The 22,991-nt window shown below is 41.5% G+C and overlaps 1 protein-coding gene across 5 annotated transcripts in view; it reads right to left on the bottom strand.

Moving 5' to 3' along the window:
* Nucleotides 1-22,991, bottom strand: part of arhgap21b (Rho GTPase activating protein 21b) — a 124,732-nt gene that overhangs the window by 33,959 nt on the left and 67,782 nt on the right. Inside the window, exons 7-10 of one of the 5 annotated variants that reach the window (XM_034182805.1) lie at nucleotides 22,876-22,930; nucleotides 14,358-14,384; nucleotides 9,772-11,332; nucleotides 901-1,047 (exon numbers count right to left, since the gene is read on the bottom strand). In XM_034182805.1, the coding sequence (XP_034038696.1) occupies nucleotides 901-1,047; nucleotides 9,772-11,332; nucleotides 14,358-14,384; nucleotides 22,876-22,930 (1,790 nt within the window). Of the gene's footprint in view, nucleotides 1-900; nucleotides 1,048-9,771; nucleotides 11,333-14,357; nucleotides 14,385-14,584; nucleotides 15,041-22,875; nucleotides 22,931-22,991 lie in introns of those variants that run through there. The other 4 variants (XM_034182807.1, XM_034182808.1, XM_034182806.1 and 1 more) reach the window with 4 other exon arrangements.

Genomic DNA, 22,991 nt, shown 5'->3' with positions numbered 1-22,991 from the left:
TTTTACATGCCACAATTGAGAGAGAGGCAGAGCTGCAGCCGGCAATCTCGAGCGTGTGCTCCCTTTGATAGTGTGGACTTTACATTTGGAAATTGATCCATAACACGACGGTGAGTCTGGCATGTTCAGGATTTTACCCCTTTTGTGTTTTGTGGCTAGATTTCAATTTATTTATTTTTTTACTTTGAATTTGGAGTTAGAATGTGTGTATGTGTGCTGGAAAGCTCGCTGTATGTGTGTGTGTGTGTGTGTGTGTGTGTGTGTGCGTGTGCGCATGCTGTGCAGCTGATGAGACATTTTTCCCTGGCAGCAGGGTTTTTTTTTTTTTTTTTAGATTTTATTGATAACAACACTCATAATTAATCATGCACAAAAGTGATTCTGCAGCAGAAACTGTTGTTGACCGGCTGTGTTTATGACTCATGCCCGTGCAGGTGCACAGAAACCTTCTTGTAGCCACAACTTTTACTGTGACTACATCAAAATTAACAGTTACCACTTAAAAATGAGTCATAATAACACAACATCACACTTATGTCAACTTTGGAATTAATCTGTGCCTCAGTTCTTAATGTTAGCAGCTACATTCCATTGAAACTCACGCTGGGACGCTTCTAGTAGCAAAGTCACTTGTCGGAAACACCGTGTTCACGAGTACTTTGTTTTCAGACGTCTCCGTACCTGTTTGTTGAAAATGCTGTATACTTTAAAACCGGTCACAGTGCACAAAGTAATCCTGGTGGATCATTGGATGGTCACTAACAACTTAAATCTTAACAGTTATGATTTTGGTGCGACATGTCCTTTAAAGTCAGTGAGACTGCTTCAAATCACTAGATGTGTTACGTCTTTCTAAAGTAATTTTGGGAGGTCAGGTCTTGACTGATAAGAACCATGTACCTTGGTCATGTGACAGCTGGCGACGAATAGGAGGACCTGGTGAGATTGGGGTTGTGGGTCCTGTAATTGTAGAAGGAGGAGCAGATATCACAGCAGAGGCTGGAATAGGAGCGGCCTGATGGTCCACGCTCGGGCTAGCCGGTTCATCTGCAATGACACATTCAGTTTTAGGTGGCAGACCACGTACAGCTTAGGTTACCAATAAATTACTGCATTTCAATCTGCAGGTCAGACATTATTAGATCTAGTGTCCTAATGAATCAGTTTTTCTATTACACTTCTCAAAAACACTTCAAAAGTCTTTCTATGACTCTGATGGTTAACATCCTTTAACACGGCTAGGAGAGGGAACAGATAATCTTTTGACATGCTATCATAAGTTCTCCACTGTCAAGTACCACCCACTCCTGGCACTTGATGTGTGAACCAGCTCAGACTACAAAGCTGCTCTCTGCAGCCAAGGGGCTTTTGGATCTAAAATTAAAGGCAACTGCCCTAGTTCCAGCCTGTATCCAGCTTTGAAATGGGACGATGGAAAAAGGATGCCACCACTTCCCTCAGAAGATCTTATTGAGTTCATTTAACTGTTACATCATTTTATCAGCCATTTACAAAATAACAAGTGATCTATCTCTTCTACTACATATGATGTTAAATATATTAAATAAAAAGTGTTAATCCAATCTGGTACCAACTCAAACATATGTAGTGCAGCAGCATGTGATAATGCATCATAAGTCAGGATGATTCCATATTTCCTTATGATGAAGGCTAGCAGTCAAACTTGTGAGGCTCCAACAACCAGTATTCTCAGTGGAGGGTCCAGTGAGTGTTGTTCCAGGAACAAGGTACAACAATCACAACAACCAGTGTTGCCACAGTTACTTTGAAAAAGTAATCCAATTACTGATTACTGATTACTCCTTGAAAAAGTAACTTAGTTACTTTACTGATTACTCAATTGTAAAAGTAACTAAGTTAGATTACTAGTTACTTTTTTAGTTACTTTCCCCAGCTGCCGACAACAACCCACGTCAACATGACAATACCTGTTTTGCCAAAACTCACTTTATAGTCACCCTTTCTTGACTTCAATGAAAACAAATACTTGTTTTATAAAAAGTAAAATAAAGACCTCTTTCTTGACCTCATATTTAACTGTTGACAGCACTGTAACAGTAAAACTTGCAATTTCAAACCTACATTGTTTATAAATGTAACTATTAAATTCTAACATTTTTCTAACATTTAAATTCTCTCTAAACATTTTACTTGTCAAAATTATTATTATTTTAAGCAATATTAGTAGTTGTAGTAAAAAAACGGCTTCAAAACTGGACCTTTAATCTAGGGGTGTTGTGGGGGAGGAGGGCACATCCCTGCCCCACGCCCCCATTCCATCTGGATTCGCCCCTGCTTTGGCGTTTGAGCACAAAGAATGGATAACATTTATTTATGCAGAAAACATGACCAGATTTACAGGTAAGAAAGTTTTATTGCGTTTTCACATCATGTGGTCCTCAGAAAGAGAGTTTAGGTGCATTTGAGTGGAAAATAGTGTGAGTTGTTGACGCGTCGCGGAGGATCAGCTGTTTTTAACGAGACGATACGGAGCAGCTCAGCTCAGAATTCTAAATAAAGGAGGGAAAAAAGTATAAAAATGTCTTTGTAAAGCTCAGTGCAGGTGTGCTGATCACCGCGCTTTAAGAGGTGAGGACGAGTCGAGCAGCTGCAAAAAACGCGGATGAAAAGCTCACAGCTCACTGAAAGTGGGCAGTTCAGTCGAACCCCGACCTCCTGCCCACAGACCAAGTTTAATGCTGCTATCGACCCACAATGAAAAATAATAGTAACGCACAGTGACATGGAGAAGTAACTTTAATCTGATTACTGATTTGGAAAGATTAACGTGTTAGATTACTCGTTACTAAAAAAAGTGGTCAGATTAGAGTAACGCGTTACCGGCATCACTGACAACAACACACTGAAAAGACCCAAGACTGGTTCACTTATTTGTCCCATACTGAAGAAGTAGCTAAATATAAGAAGGTGGCCTGCCAATATGTAGACCTGGCTTCAAATCCCACTCATACTACCCATCTGTGTCCCCGTCGTGTTTTTGCTCAGCTGTAAGTGGGTACTGGCCTTGGCTGGGTAAGTAACCTACGTCAGACTGGTGTCCTGTCCAGGGGAGTCCTAGACTCTTATTTGCTTCACGCTACAGAATCTGGAGATAAACACCAACAGGCCTCAGGGCCCATACACAACTTACTTCTTCTTATATTCATGAAAAACATTTACCATTTACCTAATGGTAAATGGACTGCATTTATATAGCGCTTTTCCAGCTGCATCAGAAGCTCAAAGCACTTTACAATTATGCCTCACATTCACCCATTCTCACAGACACACCAATGTCAGGGTGCTGCCATGCATGGTGCTCACTACACATTGGGAGCAACTAGGGGATTAAGGACCTTGCCCAAGGGTCCTTAGTGATTTTCCAGTCAGGCTGGGATTTGAATCAAGGACCTGTCCTAATGTTCCAATATTATAACTGTGTCAGTCTTGTGTGCCAATTACTCAGATATACATTTGTGTTAGGTGTTAGGAGGTTAGGCGTGTTATTGTACTACCCACTGAATTTTAGTCATGCAATTCCTTGCACGCCTGCTAATATCCTCGTGCAATACAACAAGTTTTTGTGAACAGAGGCTGTTTGTATTGCCCACATATGGAGACTTTCTGACGTGGTTCAACAGCAGATGTAAATGTTTGCTTACATGTAATATCTCATTTAGAATGGATCTATCATAAAAGAAGCAAGTCTTATAGAGGCCATGAGGCCTGTCTGTGCTGGTACCTGTCCCCAGATATTACAGAGTGAAATGGGTGAGAGTCTATGACTATCCCTGGATAGGACAGCAGTCAATTAATCATGAGTTATTCACCCAGCCTTTGTCAGTGGCCATTTACAGTTGTGCACAATGCAGATGATGTGTCTTGAACAAGGACACAGACAGGGACTGTGATCAGGAATCAAACCAAGGCCTGAGTGTTTGAAGACCAACTCCTAACCCACAGAACTACCTGTTCTGCCATATGACAATGTCAACACGTCGATTTGGATCAAGGTTTATATCGAGCGCCCTTCCTGGAACAACTCTATATGTACAAGGAGTATGGTGCACCGGTGGCCAGGGATGATCTGTTGGTGAGAAAGGTGTGCTAATGTGTTGTGGTCCAGTCCACCCTCCATCCCTCAGTTTCTCTCATTTAATTCATACTGAAAAGATGTACTGTTAAAAATCTGTTTACTTAGTCATTTAGTGATATCAATATTGTTAAATATCATTATTATTTCAACCACACCAGACAAAAATATCAAAATAACAATGCAGAACCAAGAGATCAGTTCTCAGAGAAATTCGCTATCAAACACCAAGTCCATGTAAAATTAACTACACAATATAGTGTGTAAAGCGTTGGGGGCCACTGTCATCTCAACAGAATAGGCTGTCTTGAAGACTAATAAACACAGATGATTTGGGCTACAAAAGACTGATCTCACAGCACTGGTGGTCTTCAAAAAGGCTATTGATGGAGACCCACAGGCCGGCTGAACTGGCGCTCTGTTCTTCTGTCAAGGACACTACTCCCAGAATAGTGGTGCTGAACTATCACTCTAATGGCCTGCTTTGTCTGCACTTGGCATCCTCAATGACCAACATTATAACAAGGACCACAACAGGCATGGTAGACCTGCGGCAGGACAGCTGTAAAAGACAGCAGAGACCCTCATCTTTCTGGTTCCAAATTTATTTAGAACAACTTTTGTTTAAAGCAACTGCTGGCATTACTGACCACGGTGTACATTAAATTTATTTTAAAAAATTAATTATGTAACCTATTCACAAATAAATCTGGTCAAATGTGTGCACTGTTTTACACGGAAAAGCACCAAAAAAAAAAAAAAAAAAGACAGCCAAAGCCATTTAACTTGAACCTATTTTTTTATTCTGGTCTGTGTGCTGGTTTCTTGTTATAGTTGTTTTTTTTTTTAGGAATTTACGTATTATAAATCCACCCACTCTTTTGCAAAAGACACAACCTCTCCTCTTGTTTTATAATGCTAAAAAAGAGCAAGAGGTGTACTTACTAGCTTGTTGCATCAGTTTGGTATTTCCAAAAAATAAGTCCCTTTGGCTTCTCCCTTTTTTCTCTATTCGGGGTCGCCACAGCAGATCACCAATTGCTCTGCATGTTGATTTGGCACAGGTTTTACAGTCTATGGATACTTATGACTGACACTCATTTTCACAATAACTATATGCTATTCAGAAGTGCAAATTTGCTCTCTTTTTTGTGCTTGTAAGTTATCACACAACAAAGTAGAGATGAGCGATATGAGGTAAAACTAATACAGTATTTGCCACTTTTTGAATGGTGATGGTACTGCATCACAGTATAACTGGTTTTGCACTATGTCACGGGTGGCGGCCCAGTGGTTAAATACCCTAGTCCTGCCCATTCTTCGTGTAATGTGGGGTTGTGTCAGGAAGGGCATCCAGCTCGGATCTGCTGTGGCAACCTTGAAACAAGGGAGTAGCCAAAGGGACTTACTTTTACTTGTTTTGCTCCATAAGACCACTTTAATAATTATCTTATTTAATACTGATTTATTTTCTATTTTAAATCAATCCACCTCCATCTCTAATCATCACAGTGATTAAATGATTTCCAAATTAATAGATATCTGTTATTATTTTTTGTTATTTCATCTTTCTTGTTTTAAGTTGGTATCATTACAGAAATAGATACTTTTGGCCTGGCAGAGGTTCTGTGTTTTTATAGGGGAATAATGACTTCTGACAGTGTTGATGAACAGACCAATGAAGACACCAGAGTACCACCCACACAATAAAATACTTTTATTTATTAATGTTAATTTAAAATTGCTGTTCACCATTCATATAATTATTGGAAAGGTTTATATTTAAAATCTGCAGATGGGTACAAAAATACATGTGCTTAATATGCACGTGCTTAATAGTTTGGATATGTCAAAAAAAAAAATCTGTGTTCCCCTCAGCATTAGACATCTTTCATACAAAAAAAAAAAAAAAAAAAACTGCCCTAGAATAAAAAAAAATGTATATAAATATTTATTAAAGGTCTAAAACTACCCAATGAGAACAGGGAGGTAAAGGGTTAAGCATGGTTTACACATAGACGGTTTTGTCGGCGGGTAGTACGTAGACCGAAGTTCGCGGTAGTTCCGGCTGTTTTCGCAGTGGAAAGGGGAGGAGCATTTTGCCGGCGTTTTGACAGCCGTACTAGCCGCAAATACGCGGATAAAATGCTGCTAAATCTGCCGAATAAAGCGGCGTTTTGACGCCGTAGCATCTGGCACACGTCAGGCAGCAGGGGTTAATACCCACTTTTATCCTTTAGAATTGCAGGTTAAGACGCGCGTGAGAACGGCGGTGTTCTGCTGCCGCCGATAATGCCCGGTGTACCGCTGGATTTATCCAGGCAAATCCTGCGTTACTCCAGGAACTTTTGCATATAGGCACCGCCTCCAGAGTATAATAGGCTGAAGCCTCTGTCACTGCAGGGAGAGGGAGATCATACTCAGCCTTTTCTTCTCCTTCCTTTTTCCCCTCCTCAATGTGTTGCTCCGTCTCCACCACAGGGCTACCCTCTGCTTCTGAACCAGACCTCTTGGTAAGTCCTTGCCGCTGTCAATTTTCTTTTAGGAGGCATACTGGAGCTTCTCTGCAAAAATATCTGGAGCTGGGCGCGAGTGAGAGGCCTGCATGCAGCGCACTAGCGTTTTTATACTGGCCGCCACCTATCGGCCGTTAGGAAATCCGTTAACCGGGAGGTGGCATTTAGAACGATGTACTGTCCGCTAGCACCGCCGTTTTCTCTGCCTCTGTCGCTGGTTAAAACGCCCTTGAGGACACCAATGTGGGCTCTATCGCCGTTTTACACGCCGTTGATTAGGGATACAACGCCGGCCGCCAATTACGGCGGTGTAAACTGCGGCACTACAGGAAGGGGCAGGATGAAACGGCAATTAAAAAGTATCAAACACCATTGTTCGCGCTGTCTCCGTCGTCACGCGAATTCTCCGGGAGCGCTCCCGGAATTATTTGACATGTTGAATAATTTTTTCGACGATTCCCGGTAAAGCCGGAACTAAGCCACGCCCCTAGTGCCGGCGTTAACAACGGCGTGTGATCCTTAAGATGGCCAAAAACTCTTCCTGGATGCTTCCGGGAGCTCTTACTGTCTATGTGTAAACGGAGCTTTATCTTTAAGATTTGATAACCAGCTTTAAGTGAACTTTGCTGTATGTGCTACATTTACATTTAACACACAATAGAGGAAGGTGGTGGTAAATGGTAAATGGACTGAATTTATATAGCGCTTTACAAATAATGCCTCACATTCACCCCGATGTGAGGGTGCTACCATACAAGGTGCTCCCTACACACTGGGAGCAACTAGGGGATTAAGGACCTTGCCCAAGGGCCCTTAGTGTTCTTCCGGTCAGACTGGGATTTGAACCGAGGATCCTCTAGTCTCAAGCCCAACGCTTAACCACTAGACCATCACCTCCACTAACTACTTCAAACAGACTCAAACTTAATTCAGAAGCCAACTTCTGCTCCCATGGGTTAAATGAAAATCCTCCAATACTGCTGTGTGACCCAGTTCTTCCGGCCTACCTGCAGAGCATAAAATTTTTCCTTTATGTCTATCGAGAACAAAATAATGAGATAAGCAATAACAGATGGCCCTCTTTACTCGGGTTTGAACCATAAACAGACACAGACTTTCTTGCGGTGCTCAAAAATCAACCAATCCTCTGGATAAGCAAACTACGTATATTATTCATTTTACTTCAAAATATGGTATATAAAACAAGTCAGTGAAAACAGACACACATATAGGGAGAGGACGACAAAACAAAACAAATACAAAACAAACAAAGAAAATATCCAGAAAATATTTGAAAATCTGAGTGCTGATGCATAGCTTTAAAAACTAAGGAACATTTAAGATGCAAAATCTAACACTGCTTCATCTTTATGTACCATTGTTGCCTCCAGCAAAGCAACCACAGCAATGAGCTCAAGGCACACTAATTAACACACTGACAGCAGCTATTAATTATGAATATTTCCTCACTTTTAAACTGATCACAGAGAAAACTCAACAACTGGATGGAATCCATCACACATGCACGGAAGCATACAAGTCCTAAAAGATGTCATCATTTTCAAGATGTGAACGAGTAAATCCATCGTAAATCACTGCTCTAAGGCCGTCGCCTCGGTCAGGTCGTCAGCCGCTGTCTGAGAAATAAATTTACCACTTCTAAATAAATAAAACAACTACTACTACTTCTTTGCATTTATTGGCAGATTGCAAAATCGCTTAGTAGCGTATACCGCCACCTACTATATCGGAGTGTGTGGAATCATGGCATTAATTATTCTAAGTCAATACAATACAGAATGTGAAACAATGAAATAAAAATAAAACCAGAAGTGTACAAAACTATCTTAACACTCTTAAGAGACAGCACAAGCACTTCCAGAAGACTGACTTTCTACAAATGTGGAAAAATCACCAAACCTTAAGCTGTGGTATGACTGAAAAAACTTTGTTTCTTTTTCAAAACTTAAATGAGGAAATCTACCAACTTAATTATTTCACCTTCTACAGTTAACATGAATAGAACTTTTTCTGATGAAGAAAATAAATCGACATAAAAGGCAAGTGTTGGCTGGTTGGATCACTTCTATGTTGGGAACTACTGGGTTTAGAAATGTTCACGTTGGAATCAGCACATCAATGTGGTCACTTTAAACTATAAATAAATAAACCACAGCCCCCACAGAGTGCATACATTAGCCACAGAAAAATGCAGCACTCTCCCTGAGTGCTGTAATTTATATTTAGAGGTTCTGCAAATTTAGCCAATGAAATACGGAGGTGTTCCAGGCACGCCCGTCTAGGAGGAGACCCTGGGGAACACCCAGGACTAGATGGAGAGATTATATCTCCACACTGGCCTGGAAATGCCCTGGGATCCCCCAGTCAGAGGTGGTCAATGTGGCCCAGAAAAGGGAAGTCTAGGGTCCCCTGCTGGAGCTGTTGCCCCCACGATGCAATCCCGGATAAGCAGTTGAATATGAGTGATGAATATTTAATGTACACTTATTCATTTTTCACCTGGCCATAACGGGGTACCTGTGCTAAAAACATTTTTCTTGAATATTTTCAGAGCATTGCAAATACCTCAAATGTTCATACCTTTGAAATGGCAGCCGTTTAATCTCAAGCAGATATATTAAAAGACTTAAAAAAAAATCTTGTTCAAAAACAATTAAAACTGACTATCTACCAAGTAAGATGAATTAATTTATTAATCTATCAATACTATTGCTATTCAGTATTCTTACTCGGAGTAGATGTTAAAATCCCTCAATGAATCAGTACAATGCCGTTGATAGAGTTTTCCTCTCAACTTTACCACTACCTTTTAGCCTGGTTTTACTAGGACTAGACGTTAGAATCCCTTGATAATCGGTACAACACTGTTGATAGGGAATCCTCTCGATTGGGGTTGGATTGAGGGATGTCCGCCTGGTGCCTCCGATACGACACATCAAAATCTTGTTCAAAAGCCATTAAAACTGACTATCTACCAAGTGAGATGAATTAATTTATTAATCTACCAATACTATTGTTATCATATGGTGGCTATTCAGCCTGCAATGTAACTACTGCCTGTTGCAGTTGCCATGATAAAACTGGGTGTCAATCAAGAGTTACAGGTAATTGTTAGCTCACCTATGAATGGAATAGAGTCCAGAGACTCATCCAGGTTACTGGAGCAGGAGGTGTGATGTTGCTCTTCAAGGCGCCTCATATGAATCTCTCGGCGTGCATCATTAGGAAGCCAGCATGCCACCACATCTGCTCCTCCATCATTTACAGCCAGGATGTAGGAGGGGTGCCGCAGAGGGCTGGTGTTCTTTCCAGAGTGTGATTTCTCCCTGAGAACTACCCCAGTTTCTGTAGGGCTCCGTCCATTCGTGTGGCTCAGAGAATCTAATTGAGGTGGTTTCAGAATACTAGGCCTCTGGGGCTTCTGTTTTGGGGTGGAGCATGAAGATGACCTAAGTCCAACCAATGCTGCATTTCTGCCAACTTCAGCAGGCTGTATAGCTTCAGCTCGCACTCTGCTTGGCCCTTGCTGTATAGTGTGGCGTGCATTTTGAGATTTAACTACAGTTCTTTGGTCAGCAACAGGGTGTTCAACATTTGTGTTCTTTCCAAAATGTGAGGGTCTCTCAGAGAGCATGGGAGAAGAGCGCGTCTGGACAGAGTCTGGTTCTTTAGGGTATAGAGAAAGGTTGGGAGCTCCCTTTATGCCGCTTCTGTATGCAATGGTAGGCCTGCAAAGAACAGCCTGCCTGGGCATAGACTGTCTACTGGGTCTAGTACATTGGTCTGACCTTCCATAACCTCCTCTTCTTTGTATAGGTTGAGCAACCTCTACAGTTTCAACATAGTCTACTGAGTGTGCCCGGGATTTCTGCATAAGGCCACCTTGAGATGTACTGCGAGGAGGCCAGTTTCTGGCTTGGCTCACCCTCTCTGTTCCGAGCAAACGGTCCTGCGAGGCACTACGTGGGGCTATCTGAAAGTGCGGTGGTGGCCCATGGTACGACCGATCATGGGAGGTGCTTCTGCGTCGTACCACCTTAGCGCCCCAGTCGGCTCTGAGAATATGTGGAGAGGTGCTGAAGGTGTTCTGATTGGCAGCTCGCAGACTGTCCAGCCGCTCCTGGATAGTTCGACTACCATGGGAGTGAATTCCTTTGTTGTCAATATACTCCCTGTATGTTTGGTAAGTTCTCCAATCAATGTTTTGATGATCTGTTGGATAGTGAGATGCCTGACTTCCATACACCACCATTCCTGCACTACTGGGATGAAAATCAGCTTTCCGGGACTGAGGGTATTGAGCTACTGAGCCAGGCCTTCCTCTGATAAAGACAGGGTCCACGCAATCCATTCTATGTGCTGGACCAACACGCCCAATATGGGATGTATCAGGAGGAACCACCACTGTCCTCACATTGTCGTTGCGCATGCACACTGCTATTTGGCTTTTTGGGTATTGCCGGTGTGGGAAAGATGGGGGCATGGGAACCTCCTTGCGGTACCCATGCTCAGGAAGTGCCAATGACCCACGACAGACCAGCCCTGTCTGGTCTGTCGCCTGGGCCATGCCCACAGGTTTACAGTCTACTCTAGGGTAGCATACAGGAGGTGGCTCAGGAATGTGACAGGCATTTCCACTGTAGGTGTTGTGGCTACGAAGGTAGGCATCTTGGGAGTAGGCCTATAGACACAGGAACAAAAAAGTGTTACAATGGAAAGACAGCTGCATTTGCAAGAATGCACTAGATTCAACTGTGCACAACTAAATGCTAGAGAAGTCAAGTGTGATATTACAAATGCTGCTAGATGTATGTGTGTGGGCAGCCTGTGTTGCAGTATGAGTGAGCGTAGGAGTTAGCAGTGCAGGAGTGTCAGTAGTCTTCATCTGCTCCTTATTTAGTGTTCTGGTGGTAATGTTCACTCATCCATAAGAGAAAATACATGAAGAAGGAAGACTATATGAACACAAACAGAGATGTTAACCAATGGTTTGCTGCAAATGCTGTAAGATAAATAAAAGTTTATTTATATATATATATATATATATATATATATATATATATATATATATATATATATATATATATATATACACGAGTATATATATATATATATATATATATAGACACACACACAAACACAGTCAGAGGTTACTATGTACATAAATGTTCAGTGTTTTATATATATATATATATATATATATATATATATATATATATATATATATATATATATATATATATATATATATATATATACACACGCGTATAAAAAAAACATCTAAATGAGTAGAACTGTGTACAGGAAACCACCATCTCATTTATGCAGTCGAGACTGACAGACTGTAACCTCAGACAGAGGACATCATGCATTCCTCACAGTCGACACGCTATATTTAACCTCCCTGATTATCCTCCAAGGTTTGGAAGGCTATGGCGTTTTAGTGTCAATGCCAATATTCTCACCTCCCATTTAGCACAAAATTGAATTGAAGGGTCATTGAAGTATTCAAAATGTCAACTTGTAAAAGGGAAAATAAATACAATTCTAATCCAATTGCATTTTTTCCCGCTAATGTGACTGGGTAATCGTGTGAGATTTCAGACCATAAAATATCGTGAAAATGGTGGCAAAATATTAAAACCATTTAACATTTAATGTGTTACTCTGCGCCCTGTCCTTGTGCGCCGCTACGCAGATGTCAATAATGGCGCTATCAGCTGAGAGTGAGAGGTTGCCAACCACCATTAAACATGAAAAAGAAGAAAAAGATGAAGAAGAAGAAGAAGAAAAAAAAAAACAACTGGTGGAGCAATGACACCAAAATGGATTCATTTCAGATACAATACAAAAGTAGTGATGTAGATTCTGCTCACAGAATTTCCAGTTTGGCATGAAGATGCTGTTGCCACGCTAAGATTTGACGAGCCGCCCACACCCTTTAACTGCGTAACATTTTTACCAAACTATATTATTATGCGGATTAAGATCTAGCCTCCAGTGGTGGACACAGATCCATGCAAACGTTGGAATTGGATTAGAATGGGGATAACCCTCTTGTCTCTCATGATTTGCAGACGTTAATGCTGGATTATGGTTGCAAATAGCCTTTTTTTTCTCAATTTGCAACAGTAAAATCCAGCATTAACATCCGCAAATCGACAGACACAACAGGGTTATTACCTAATTTATCTGCTTTGATCATAAACCATTAAAATAGAGGAAAATATGATACCTCCCCTCTGCCATAGTAGTTGCTTGCATGTTTTGTAATACATACTACGGTGGCAGTAAATGTAATTACATATGGGACTTGACAAACTGGTTAATTTCCGTACTGAAGAAGCCAACAAGTATGTTTATCTATAATTGACAAACCTGATGCATAAACTAAAAGTCCAATTATCTTCCTTGAAGACTTCAGATGGGATTATTTTCTTCTTCCACATCTTCACATGTTGAGTAACATTGTGTGAGTAAAGGGAACTTGACACTTGTACAAATTTGATCCCCGCACTGGCACGCATTTCATCGTGTCAAGGTGTGTCATTAGATGGTATACATGAAGCCTTCCTTGACACTTGCACAAATCTGATACCCAAACTGGCACGCAATCCTGCGCAGCAATGAGTAAACCCGTCACAAACTCTGCGTAAACTGTGCAAGGCCCTGGCGCAATGATACGCATTGATGGCGAATAGGTTGCACAATGTTCACGACTAGTTCACACACATCGCACAAAATTTATGCATGCCAGAAATTTTGAACATTTTAAAATTTTCTTTGTGCACTGGCAATGCACAATTTACAAAGAGTTTACTCATTGGCACGGAATATTGCGTGCCAGTGCGGGGATAAAATTTGTGCAAGTGTCAAGGTGGCTTAAGTAATTCATATTGCAATATTGCAGATGTTGAGGCCCTTCTGTGCCGGTGCTTATCCCCAGATTCAATAGCACGAACCAGGTAAGAGTGGACGACTCTTCCTGGACGGGATCCCAGCCAAGGCCAGCACCCATTTGCAGCTGGGTGGACTGGAACAGTGTCCAAGGACGCATGATTGGGACTCAAACTCAATATTACATATTGGCAGCCCATCTCCTTATCCTACTGAGCTCCGTGCTCTTGCATAAGGCTTCACAGAAACACAAAGTGGTTTAGAAGATTTGCGCTTACTTGGGCCAATGACTGACAGATGGCTCGTCAGGGTGAATATTTTGTAACCCCTAAAATCGTGTTTGCAGCAGGTATAAAAACAATCAAATTGGTAAGGCATGAGGAAGTCAATCCTCCTACTTGGAGTCAAATTAACTTCTACATGTGGCAAAGCAATCAGTTTTGTAAGTATGAGCTTGCAGGAGAGTTCAGAAGTCACTTGTTTTTATCACATTAATGACATCTGGCATGGAGGATGAAGAAGGGGCGAGGCTCCACTGAGGGGCCAGCTGGATGCCAGCTCTAACAGGTACTGGAATCAATGTGTATCAGCCATTTCCAGGCTACACATAAGCATCACTGTCACAGAGCTGGCCATTAAATAACCAAGACTGGCTTCGGGAAATGATACAGTAATAACGTAGGGGGGGGGGATTTTTTAAAACAGGCATACACCTTGTGACGATGATGCCAACATGCATGACACATAAAATAAAGCAGCAAGCACAACATGTCAACATCCAGTGACGATTCCATATGCCGTTTGCTTACCGGATTAGTAGTTTCCAGAGAAAAACGCTGCCGTTACAGCGTGTGAAAATGAGAGAATTAAGAAACAAGGGGAGAGACAGTCAAAGAGAAAGATGCCAGCAGAGGAAAATGCACACATTGTTAAATAAATAACAGACAAGAAGATCACACTGAAGAGAACGTGTAAAAGCTACAGAACTGCCTGGGCTTGACATGCTAAAAATATACTAGAGCAACAGCGGCTGTACTGAGGGAGGAAGATGCAGGGGTTGCCACGTTACAACCTGCTTGTCCCAGTCTGTGCTGGGTGAGGTGGCAGGAGCAGAAGCTTGCCTCTCATTCTGCTGTTAAGTCCCCATGGTTCCATCCTTCTTCTATGAGAATATTACTCTAAGTGAACAGGGTGCCTCCATGCTACGTCTCTCTCTCTCTCTCCCTCTCTCTCTCTGTCCGTGCTCACATGACAGACGCAGCAGCAGCTGATTATACATTCAGCTCTGATGCTACAGCTACACCTCCCACTATTTCTTTCATCTCCTTTTCTTTCAGCATCAACCTGTTTGACACAGCTGATTTCTTCGACGGGTTTCATGTCATCACTCAAGCTGTTCTGTCTCTTTTCCGTGTGCACAGTGCCTCCCTTTTCTGCTCTCTCAGTGTACACTCACCGTCTCTTTGCTAAGCAACTGCTGCCTGTTTCTAAGCAGTCACTGTGCTGCCGCCAACCGCACAAACGCCATCCTGCTAGCGTCTCTCATAATCCTCATCTATCCATTTGCATACAGTCATTGGAATTTTATTTGCGGCAGTGGAACAAGTGATGCTGAGGAGAGCGATAACTATCACATTGCATCACATGTGCAGATGCAGCGGACTGTAAAAATGAGCTTGGAGCGAAAAGGGCAGACAAAAGTAAGGGCCAACCGGTAAAAGGAACAGGGAAGGAATATCAGAAACAAAGTGTTTTAATTTAATTTAATTTAAAAAAAAATTAATTTAATTTTAATTGAGTACAATGTTATATCATTGTGATAAAACTGAAACAATTCAGATGAAATAAACCACATTAACATTAACTTTAACGCATGGTAGGAAATATGATCCAAGGCAATGTATAATTGAGGATAAAACAAAAACAGCTAATATGAATTTAAAAACAAAACAAAAATGAGTTTAACATTCGGGCCGAGTTCCCTTTCATTTAAATGTAGCCCAAAACAAACTAATCTTTACAGTTCTCTAGCAGGCTGCTGTGGTCTAAAGATACCATAGGCTCTGGATCAGTATCTGGATCTGAACTAAAGTAAATCTATGAATAGAAAATCACTGGACAAATACACTTGCTTTTTTCTCTACCAAATAATAAGATCGGTGCTGGGTCTGTCACAATAACAATTTGTAGTGGCCGATATATTATGCAAGAAATATTTTTCATGAATGATATTACCGTCACTTTAACATTGTTTACGTAACTGATACTGAAAGTGTCCCCTTTCAGACAGTAATCTATATTATAATAGTCAAGTGGCCTCTGTGTGTGTGTATGCGTGTGTATGGTTTCGATCACAGAGAAACTGGGGAGAGCTGATATTTGCAGTTTGGTATGTTTATGTATTTTGAGTGAAGGATGAACGCTGCAAAAACAGAAAGCTGATAGGACTAACATTTCTGACTGATGCAGGAATGTCTGTGTCAGCTGCGTGCAGCGGGGGGGGGGGGGGGGGGGGGGGGAGAAGCTTGAGGAGGTTAGAGTGTAAAGAAGCTGCAGCCAGGCTGTAATGAGCAGGTGTGTGCTCAGATTTCTCTTCTAGTTCCTGTGACCGCGAAGCTGCAGCCAGCGATCGCACACTCACGATCTGTCCGTGAGTGGACATGATGTCGTCCGTGAGGAGATGTGGAGATGTCCTCTGTGAGGACACTGGATGTGGACATGTCTTCTACCTGGTGAACGGTCTGTGAGCAGGAGTTGATGGACTTTGCTTAACACAATCGTAACGGAACTCATGATGAGGTGAGAGCGCCAAGAAGCTGCAGCCAGGCTGCATGATTTATAGCTCGGCAACAACGGAGCACAGCAGGAATCAGAAATTGACGTCGGGTAGCATGGCATTGTGTGGGTGTGGCATCCAGTCACGTTAAGTACCGTTACGTTGCCTCAACTTGCGTGAAAACTACTTCCTGTCTGCATCCAGTGCTCTACGCCGAAAGTCTGCGAAGAAATTAAACATGTTTAATTATATTATTTTTTGCGTCTGTTTCGTGTTGTCCTTTGCATCCCTCAGCGTATTGTGGCGTTAGGCTGCAAAACACTATGTTGGCCCATGTGAAAGGTTCTAAAAACATTTTTGGACTCACACGCCATTCCAACTCAGTATAAAAACTTTGCATAATTTATTACCACCGTTGAAAAATGTCAGCTACCTATTTTACAGACACTACCCAATCTGGAGCCAGTGGATCCCCACGGGCAACATGCTAGTGAACCTTTGAATTCTGAAAACATGTTCAGAAATTGGAATGTGCAAAAAATATTAAAATATCCTAAATAAATAAAATAAAAATCGACAGCAAATAAAAAAAAAAGTTCTCAGGCTGTATTAAAAACTGTCATTAAATAAACAAAGGAGCTTTAAACAGTTGACATGCCAGCTCATTTACATTAATGCACTCTTATCTCTAATTTGGCTTAAACACAAAGCATTCCCACCACAGCAGTGGAGCTGTGGAGTGCAGGGTTCATCTTCATCTTCATTTAGAATTATTTGTACAAACACTCAGGCTGGGTTTAAACACTAAACGCTTAAAGATTTTTAACTTAAAGTGCTCTGAACGGCTACACAGAAAATACTGGGTGCATTGCTTTTTGTTAAGGAGGCTGCATACGTATGGAGCTAAATCAAGGCCAAAAGTTTTGTAATCTGAAAATAAAATAAGATTGAAAAAATACATTTTGAAACTGAAAATTAAAGTTTTGTAATCAGAAAATAAAAAAAGATTGAAAAAAATTAATTTTGAAACTGAACATACGTTTGTTCTTGAATAATCATTTAAAAAGTATTATCAAAATAAAAACAAGTGTAAGATATATATTTTTCAGTTTAAATAAATTTTTGATTCAGCTCTGTAATTTTTTTTTTAATCAAATTTATTTTCATTTATATTTCTTTTTTTCACCTTCAGATCTTTTTTTTCCACTTTCAGATCTTATTTTTTCAGTTTCAAACCTTTGGCCCCGTTCTGGCGTGGCTTCGATTGAGAGGGGCGTGGAATTGTGAGTGACAGCAGAGCAATCAGTCCTCACATGATGTTGCTTTCAGGAAACGTAGGTACTTTGATAGATAATGACTCTGCTCCTGTCTCCATTGTGGATTACTACGAGGCTGGCGCGTGAAAGAAAATAGAGAATGAAAACTTATTACGAGGCTTTAAACCCTCGAGATAAAGCTATTTATTGTGATCGATGTGTAGCAGTTGGTTCAGTGGATCCGTATGTTGTACCAGATAGTGAATTTAATAACGATGTAACAAACTTGACCGCCTGTAAATCAAAATCCAAAGCCGCCTGGAAGAGCGCTCCGGCTACTGGCGGTGTTTAGAAGCCCCACTGTTACAGGCCCGGCACTGAGGCGCTGAGAGAGATCCACCGCTACCAGAAATCCAACGAGCTGCTGATCCCCAAGATGCCGACCAGGTCAGCCTCGCCGGCCTCCTGCAGAGCATCACAGCGGAGCTCTGAAAGCGGAGGTCGGTCTTGAAGTCCTGAGTGATTTCTCTCACCAGGTGCTGGAAGGGCAGCTTGTGGATCAGCAGCTCAGTGGATTTCTTGTAGCGGTGGAGTGCGACGGTGCCGGGCCTGTAACGGCGAGGTTACTTCACACCGCTGGTAGCCGGAGCGCTCTTCCGGGCGGCTTTGGATTTACGGGCAGTCTGCTTGGTTGTGGCCATATTAAAGCTTCCTTCAGATCTGCTGAGCCAGGTCTCTCTGTGCGACACTTAGAAAGCTGTAACACTACACTGCAGCCTGTAAAATGAGCGACCTGCTTCATTTCCATGCGGTGATGCTGCGCTGTGTTCATGGTCTTGTGTGGATTTGGGACACATCGTTTTTTTTAGGTATAGGTGTTAAACTTTACAATCTTGCATATTTTCCAGTTTTTAAACATCAAAAATGACCAAGAGTGGTCTAGAATTACTTGTAATGTCAAATCAAATCAATTTTATTTATATAGCGCCAAATCACAACAAACAGTTGCCCCAAGGCGCTTTATATTGTAAGGCAAAAGCCATACAATAATTACAGAAAAACCCCAACGGTCAAAACAACCCCCTGTGAGCAAGCACTTGGCGACAGTGGGAAGGAAAAACTCCCTTTTAACAAGAAGAAACCTCCAGCAGAACCAGGCTCAGGGAGGGGCAGTCTTCTGCTGGGACTGGCTGGGGCTGAGGGGAGAGAATCAGGTAAAAGACATGCTGTGGAAGAGAGCAGAGATCAATCACTAATGATTAAATGCAGAGTGGTGCATACAGAGCAAAAAGAGAAAGAAACACTCAGTGCATCATGGGAACCCCCCAGCAGTCTAAGTCTATAGCAGCATAACTAAGGAATGGTTCAGGGTCACCTGATCCAGCCCTAACTATAAGCTTTAGTAAAAAGGAACGTTTTAAGCCTAATCTTAAAAGTAGAGAGGGTGTCTGTCTCCCTGATCCGAATTGGGAGCTGGTTCCACAGGAGAGGAGCCTGAAAGCTGAAGGCTCTGCCTCCCATTCTACTCTTAAAAACCCTAGGAACTACAAGTAAGCCTGCAGTCTGAGAGCGAAGCGCTCTATTGGGGTGATATGGTACTATGAGGTCCCTAAGATAAGATGGGACCTGATTATTCAAAATCTTATAAGTAAGAAGAAGAATTTTAAATTATAGACATCTTTAGCATCACTTTATTTACAGGTATCAAGACAACACAGTGGAGAGAAAGTGTTAAGTCATTATCTATCAAAGTACCCACATTTCCTGAAAGCAACATCATGTGAGGACTGATTGCTCTGCTGTCACTCACAATTCCACGCCCCTCTCAATCGAAGCCACGCCCTCCCACACCAGAACGGGGCCAAAAGTTTGAAACTGAAAAAATAAGATCTGAAGGTGAAAAAAGAAATATGAATGAAAATAAATTATTTGATCAAAAAAAAATTACAGAGCTGAATCAAAAATTTATTTAAACTGAAAAATATATATCTTACACTTATTTTTATTTTGATAATACTTTTTAAATGATTATAAAATTCAAGAACAAAACTTTAATTTTCAGTTTCAAAATTTATTTTTTCAATCTTTTTTTATTTTCAGATTACAAAACTTTTGGCCTTGATTTAGCTCCATACATACGCTCTGTTCTGATTTAGAATAACTGAAAAAAAGACACCCCTTCAAATCAGGACCTTCAGCGCACACTGGGGCAGTTTGCAGCCGAGTGTGAAGCATCCGGGATGAAAATCAGCACCTCCAAATCCGAGGCCATGGTTCTCGACCGGAAAAAAGGTGCCTTGTCCTCTTCAGGGCGGTGGACTGTCCCTGCCTGAAGTGCAGGAGTTTAAGTATCTCAGGGTCTTGTTCACGAGTGAGTCTGCAGTGAAGGGGTCGCTGTATCGGACCGTCGTGGTGAAGAGAGAGCTGAGCAGGGGGGGCAAAGCTCTCGATTTACCGATCAATCTATGTTCCGATCCTCACCTATGGTCATGAGATTTGGCTCATGACGAACGAACAAGATCGCGAGTACAAGTGGCTGAGATGAGTTTCCTCCGCAGGGTGGCTGGGCGCTCCCTTAGACATAGGGTGAGGAGCTTGGTCACTCGGGAGGAGCTCAGAGTCGAGCCGCTGCTCCTCCACGTTGAAAGGAGCCAGCTGAGGTGGCTCGGGCATCTTTTCCGGATGCCCCCTGGACGCCTCGCTGGAGAGGTGTTCCGGGTACGTCCCATCAGGAGGAGGCCCCGGGGAAAGACCCAGGACACGCTGGAGGGACTATGTCTCTCTGCTGGCTTGGGAACGCCTCAGGGTTCCCCTGGAGGAGCTGGGGGAGGTGTGTGTGGATCGGGAGGTCTGGGCGGCTTTGCTTGAGCTGCTGCCCCCGTGACCCGACTCCGGATGAAGCAAAAGAAAATGGATGGATGGAAAAAAAGACACGCCTTTATGCAGCCTTCAAAAACAAAGCAAAACAAACAAAAAAACACCTGTTACCAGTGAGTAACGCATTATAGTCACTTCACCTATATCACTGTCACTCTGTGCGTGTGTGTGGTTGAGCAGCCTGAGCCCTGGTGGCAATGAAACGCCAACAGAGAGAGGAGACACCAGCAGCACAGCCAAAAATGACAGAAAAACATATCCCCATGTCATTTTTTTCTGGCATCATGTTGGCAAAACTGTGATGTAAACATGCACATGTGAACGGGCAATATTATGCTTGGAAAAATTATCAAAAGTCATATCCATATGTCATGTGATAAGCTGAGACAGTAATTGTCATGACAGGCCTAACCTCTGCATTAGGTTTGAAGAAATTGTCCAAAAATGCCCAATCTCACAACTTTAAATTCCAGATCTGTTCCTTGATCCAGATCCCTGGCAAAATTTTAATTTCAATTAAACTTAATTAGTTTCGTATAATTTCCTTTACCCATAGCCCATCCTTCCACCAACTTTCAAATTACTTCATTGGATTTTACATACTCATTCTAACACATGCAAACAGAGGCATGATGATATAGCCTCCTTAGCACTAACAAAAGTGTTTGTGCGCATGTTAGTGAATATATTATGCTTCCTTTTATACACAACATGATGGTTAACATAACATAGTGATTGGCTATCTGGGTGGTTGGTATTCAGAACCTCAGGCAGTTTTGTAATGTGGCAGATCCGGCAACACACAGCATCGGGGCATGCTTCCAGATCTGACTTTGACAATGAGAACTTTAGCGGTTCCCACTGTTCATGTAGCACATTCCTCTGACGTGCTGTCCATCAGCATGACTTCAATAACAAACATACTCATATTTAATAAATACGCTATCGCACAAGTAAAGCGGTTAAAGTTAGCAGCTAAGGTAAATGGGTAAACCCAACTACAAACTGATGCGTATGGCAATATGATAAATATTCAACATGATTGCTTAATCAATAAAACAAAAATATTTTATTATGAAAGTAATTAATAGTTGGAGCCCTATAAATCAATAAACATAAGCTATAATTCTAAAAGTCTTACATAATAATTACTGCTAATTTTAGGAAGATCCTGAGGGAATATGAGGTGAGCTGTTATTTATGACATAAATTGATTTGCAATTGAGAAAGCACAATTCAAACAAACTGCAGTAATACTACACTCCTAAATATTTAATTCATTATCTATCAAGTCAATGGTGAAGATTCAGTCTGACCACAAACAACCCACAAAGGAAATTTCTGTTTAGCTCTTTCATTATATCATTCATAAACAGGCTGTCAGATAAACAAGAAGCTCTTGGGATAAGATTCCAAGCATCCTGACAGAGCACTTAGTGTGATTTGTTACAGATAAAAGCACCTCTGCTGTGCCGTGAGTGTGGATGGATGCCTGCGTGAGGCAAACTGCTGCAGGCAAAGTGCATAAAAAGTGAATACGGATAAATGAACTGAGCACGGGTACAAGGAATTCTCTCCAAATATGAAATAATCAGAGGGACTAAAAATTTTCAGTCGTAGAAACGTTTACAATTTATACATTGAAGAAACTGCTGTCAAACTGCAAATCAGTACCAGCAGCACCTCCTAGCATTGAGCTTTGTGGCATTGCAATGGCTTAAAAAAAAAAATCACATACTGATAGATTTGAATTCATCCCCAGGTAGCTGATTTTAGCTGATTTGTTAATTCTGGACATGAGACATCAGGCAGTGGTCATATAATTGGCTTTGCCTCATAACAACTATCCAATCAAATAGCATCGAACTAGGCAAAATATATGCAGCAATTAACACCCTCTACATAGGCAAGTGACACTGAGGAATTCACTACCACACAATACAAATTCAACACCAATGTTCTAAGGGTCAGTGGCTCCTCCAAATCCAGAGGACAAATTACGTTGCTCACTATGTCATGCCGAGTATGTCAAAGTTTAACATAGGAAAACGTGCCACAGAGTGGATAATTTAGAACTGGAAAAACAAGTGGGCTGTTCTGAATAAAACTTAAGTATCTATGTTATTCATCTAAAAGACAGCTTGCTCAATCTCTTCAGTCAGAACTTTCTTGCAATCATTTAAGCAAAGTTGACTGGAAGTTACACAGACAAAGCGGCCTCGTTGGCAGGCTTAGATAGTGAACTCTGATGGGACAAACAATCTACCACCTCAACACGGTGTCTTAAACTGGAATACCCCTATACAAACAGATGTGGCAGTAAAAATAGGAGTAAAAAAAGCCAGGTTTTTTTTTATATTATGAAAACATTTAAAATATGTGTATATATGGAGAATAGTATTGTAAAAGAGAACATACCAGTTGCAGAATATCTTCATCTTTTGGCATGACACAAAGTTCAAGAAAGTCACCACTGCAGGCGAATAAAGAAAGTTAGTACAGAGAAAATACACCAAATGCCAAACATAAAAATG

This window comes from Thalassophryne amazonica, chromosome 12, assembly GCF_902500255.1.
Source record: "Thalassophryne amazonica chromosome 12, fThaAma1.1, whole genome shotgun sequence".
In the NCBI taxonomy this organism is placed as follows: Eukaryota; Metazoa; Chordata; class Actinopteri; order Batrachoidiformes; family Batrachoididae; genus Thalassophryne; species Thalassophryne amazonica.
The sequence above is the reverse complement of the archived record's forward strand: the minus strand, read 5'-3'. Positions and strand labels throughout refer to the sequence as shown.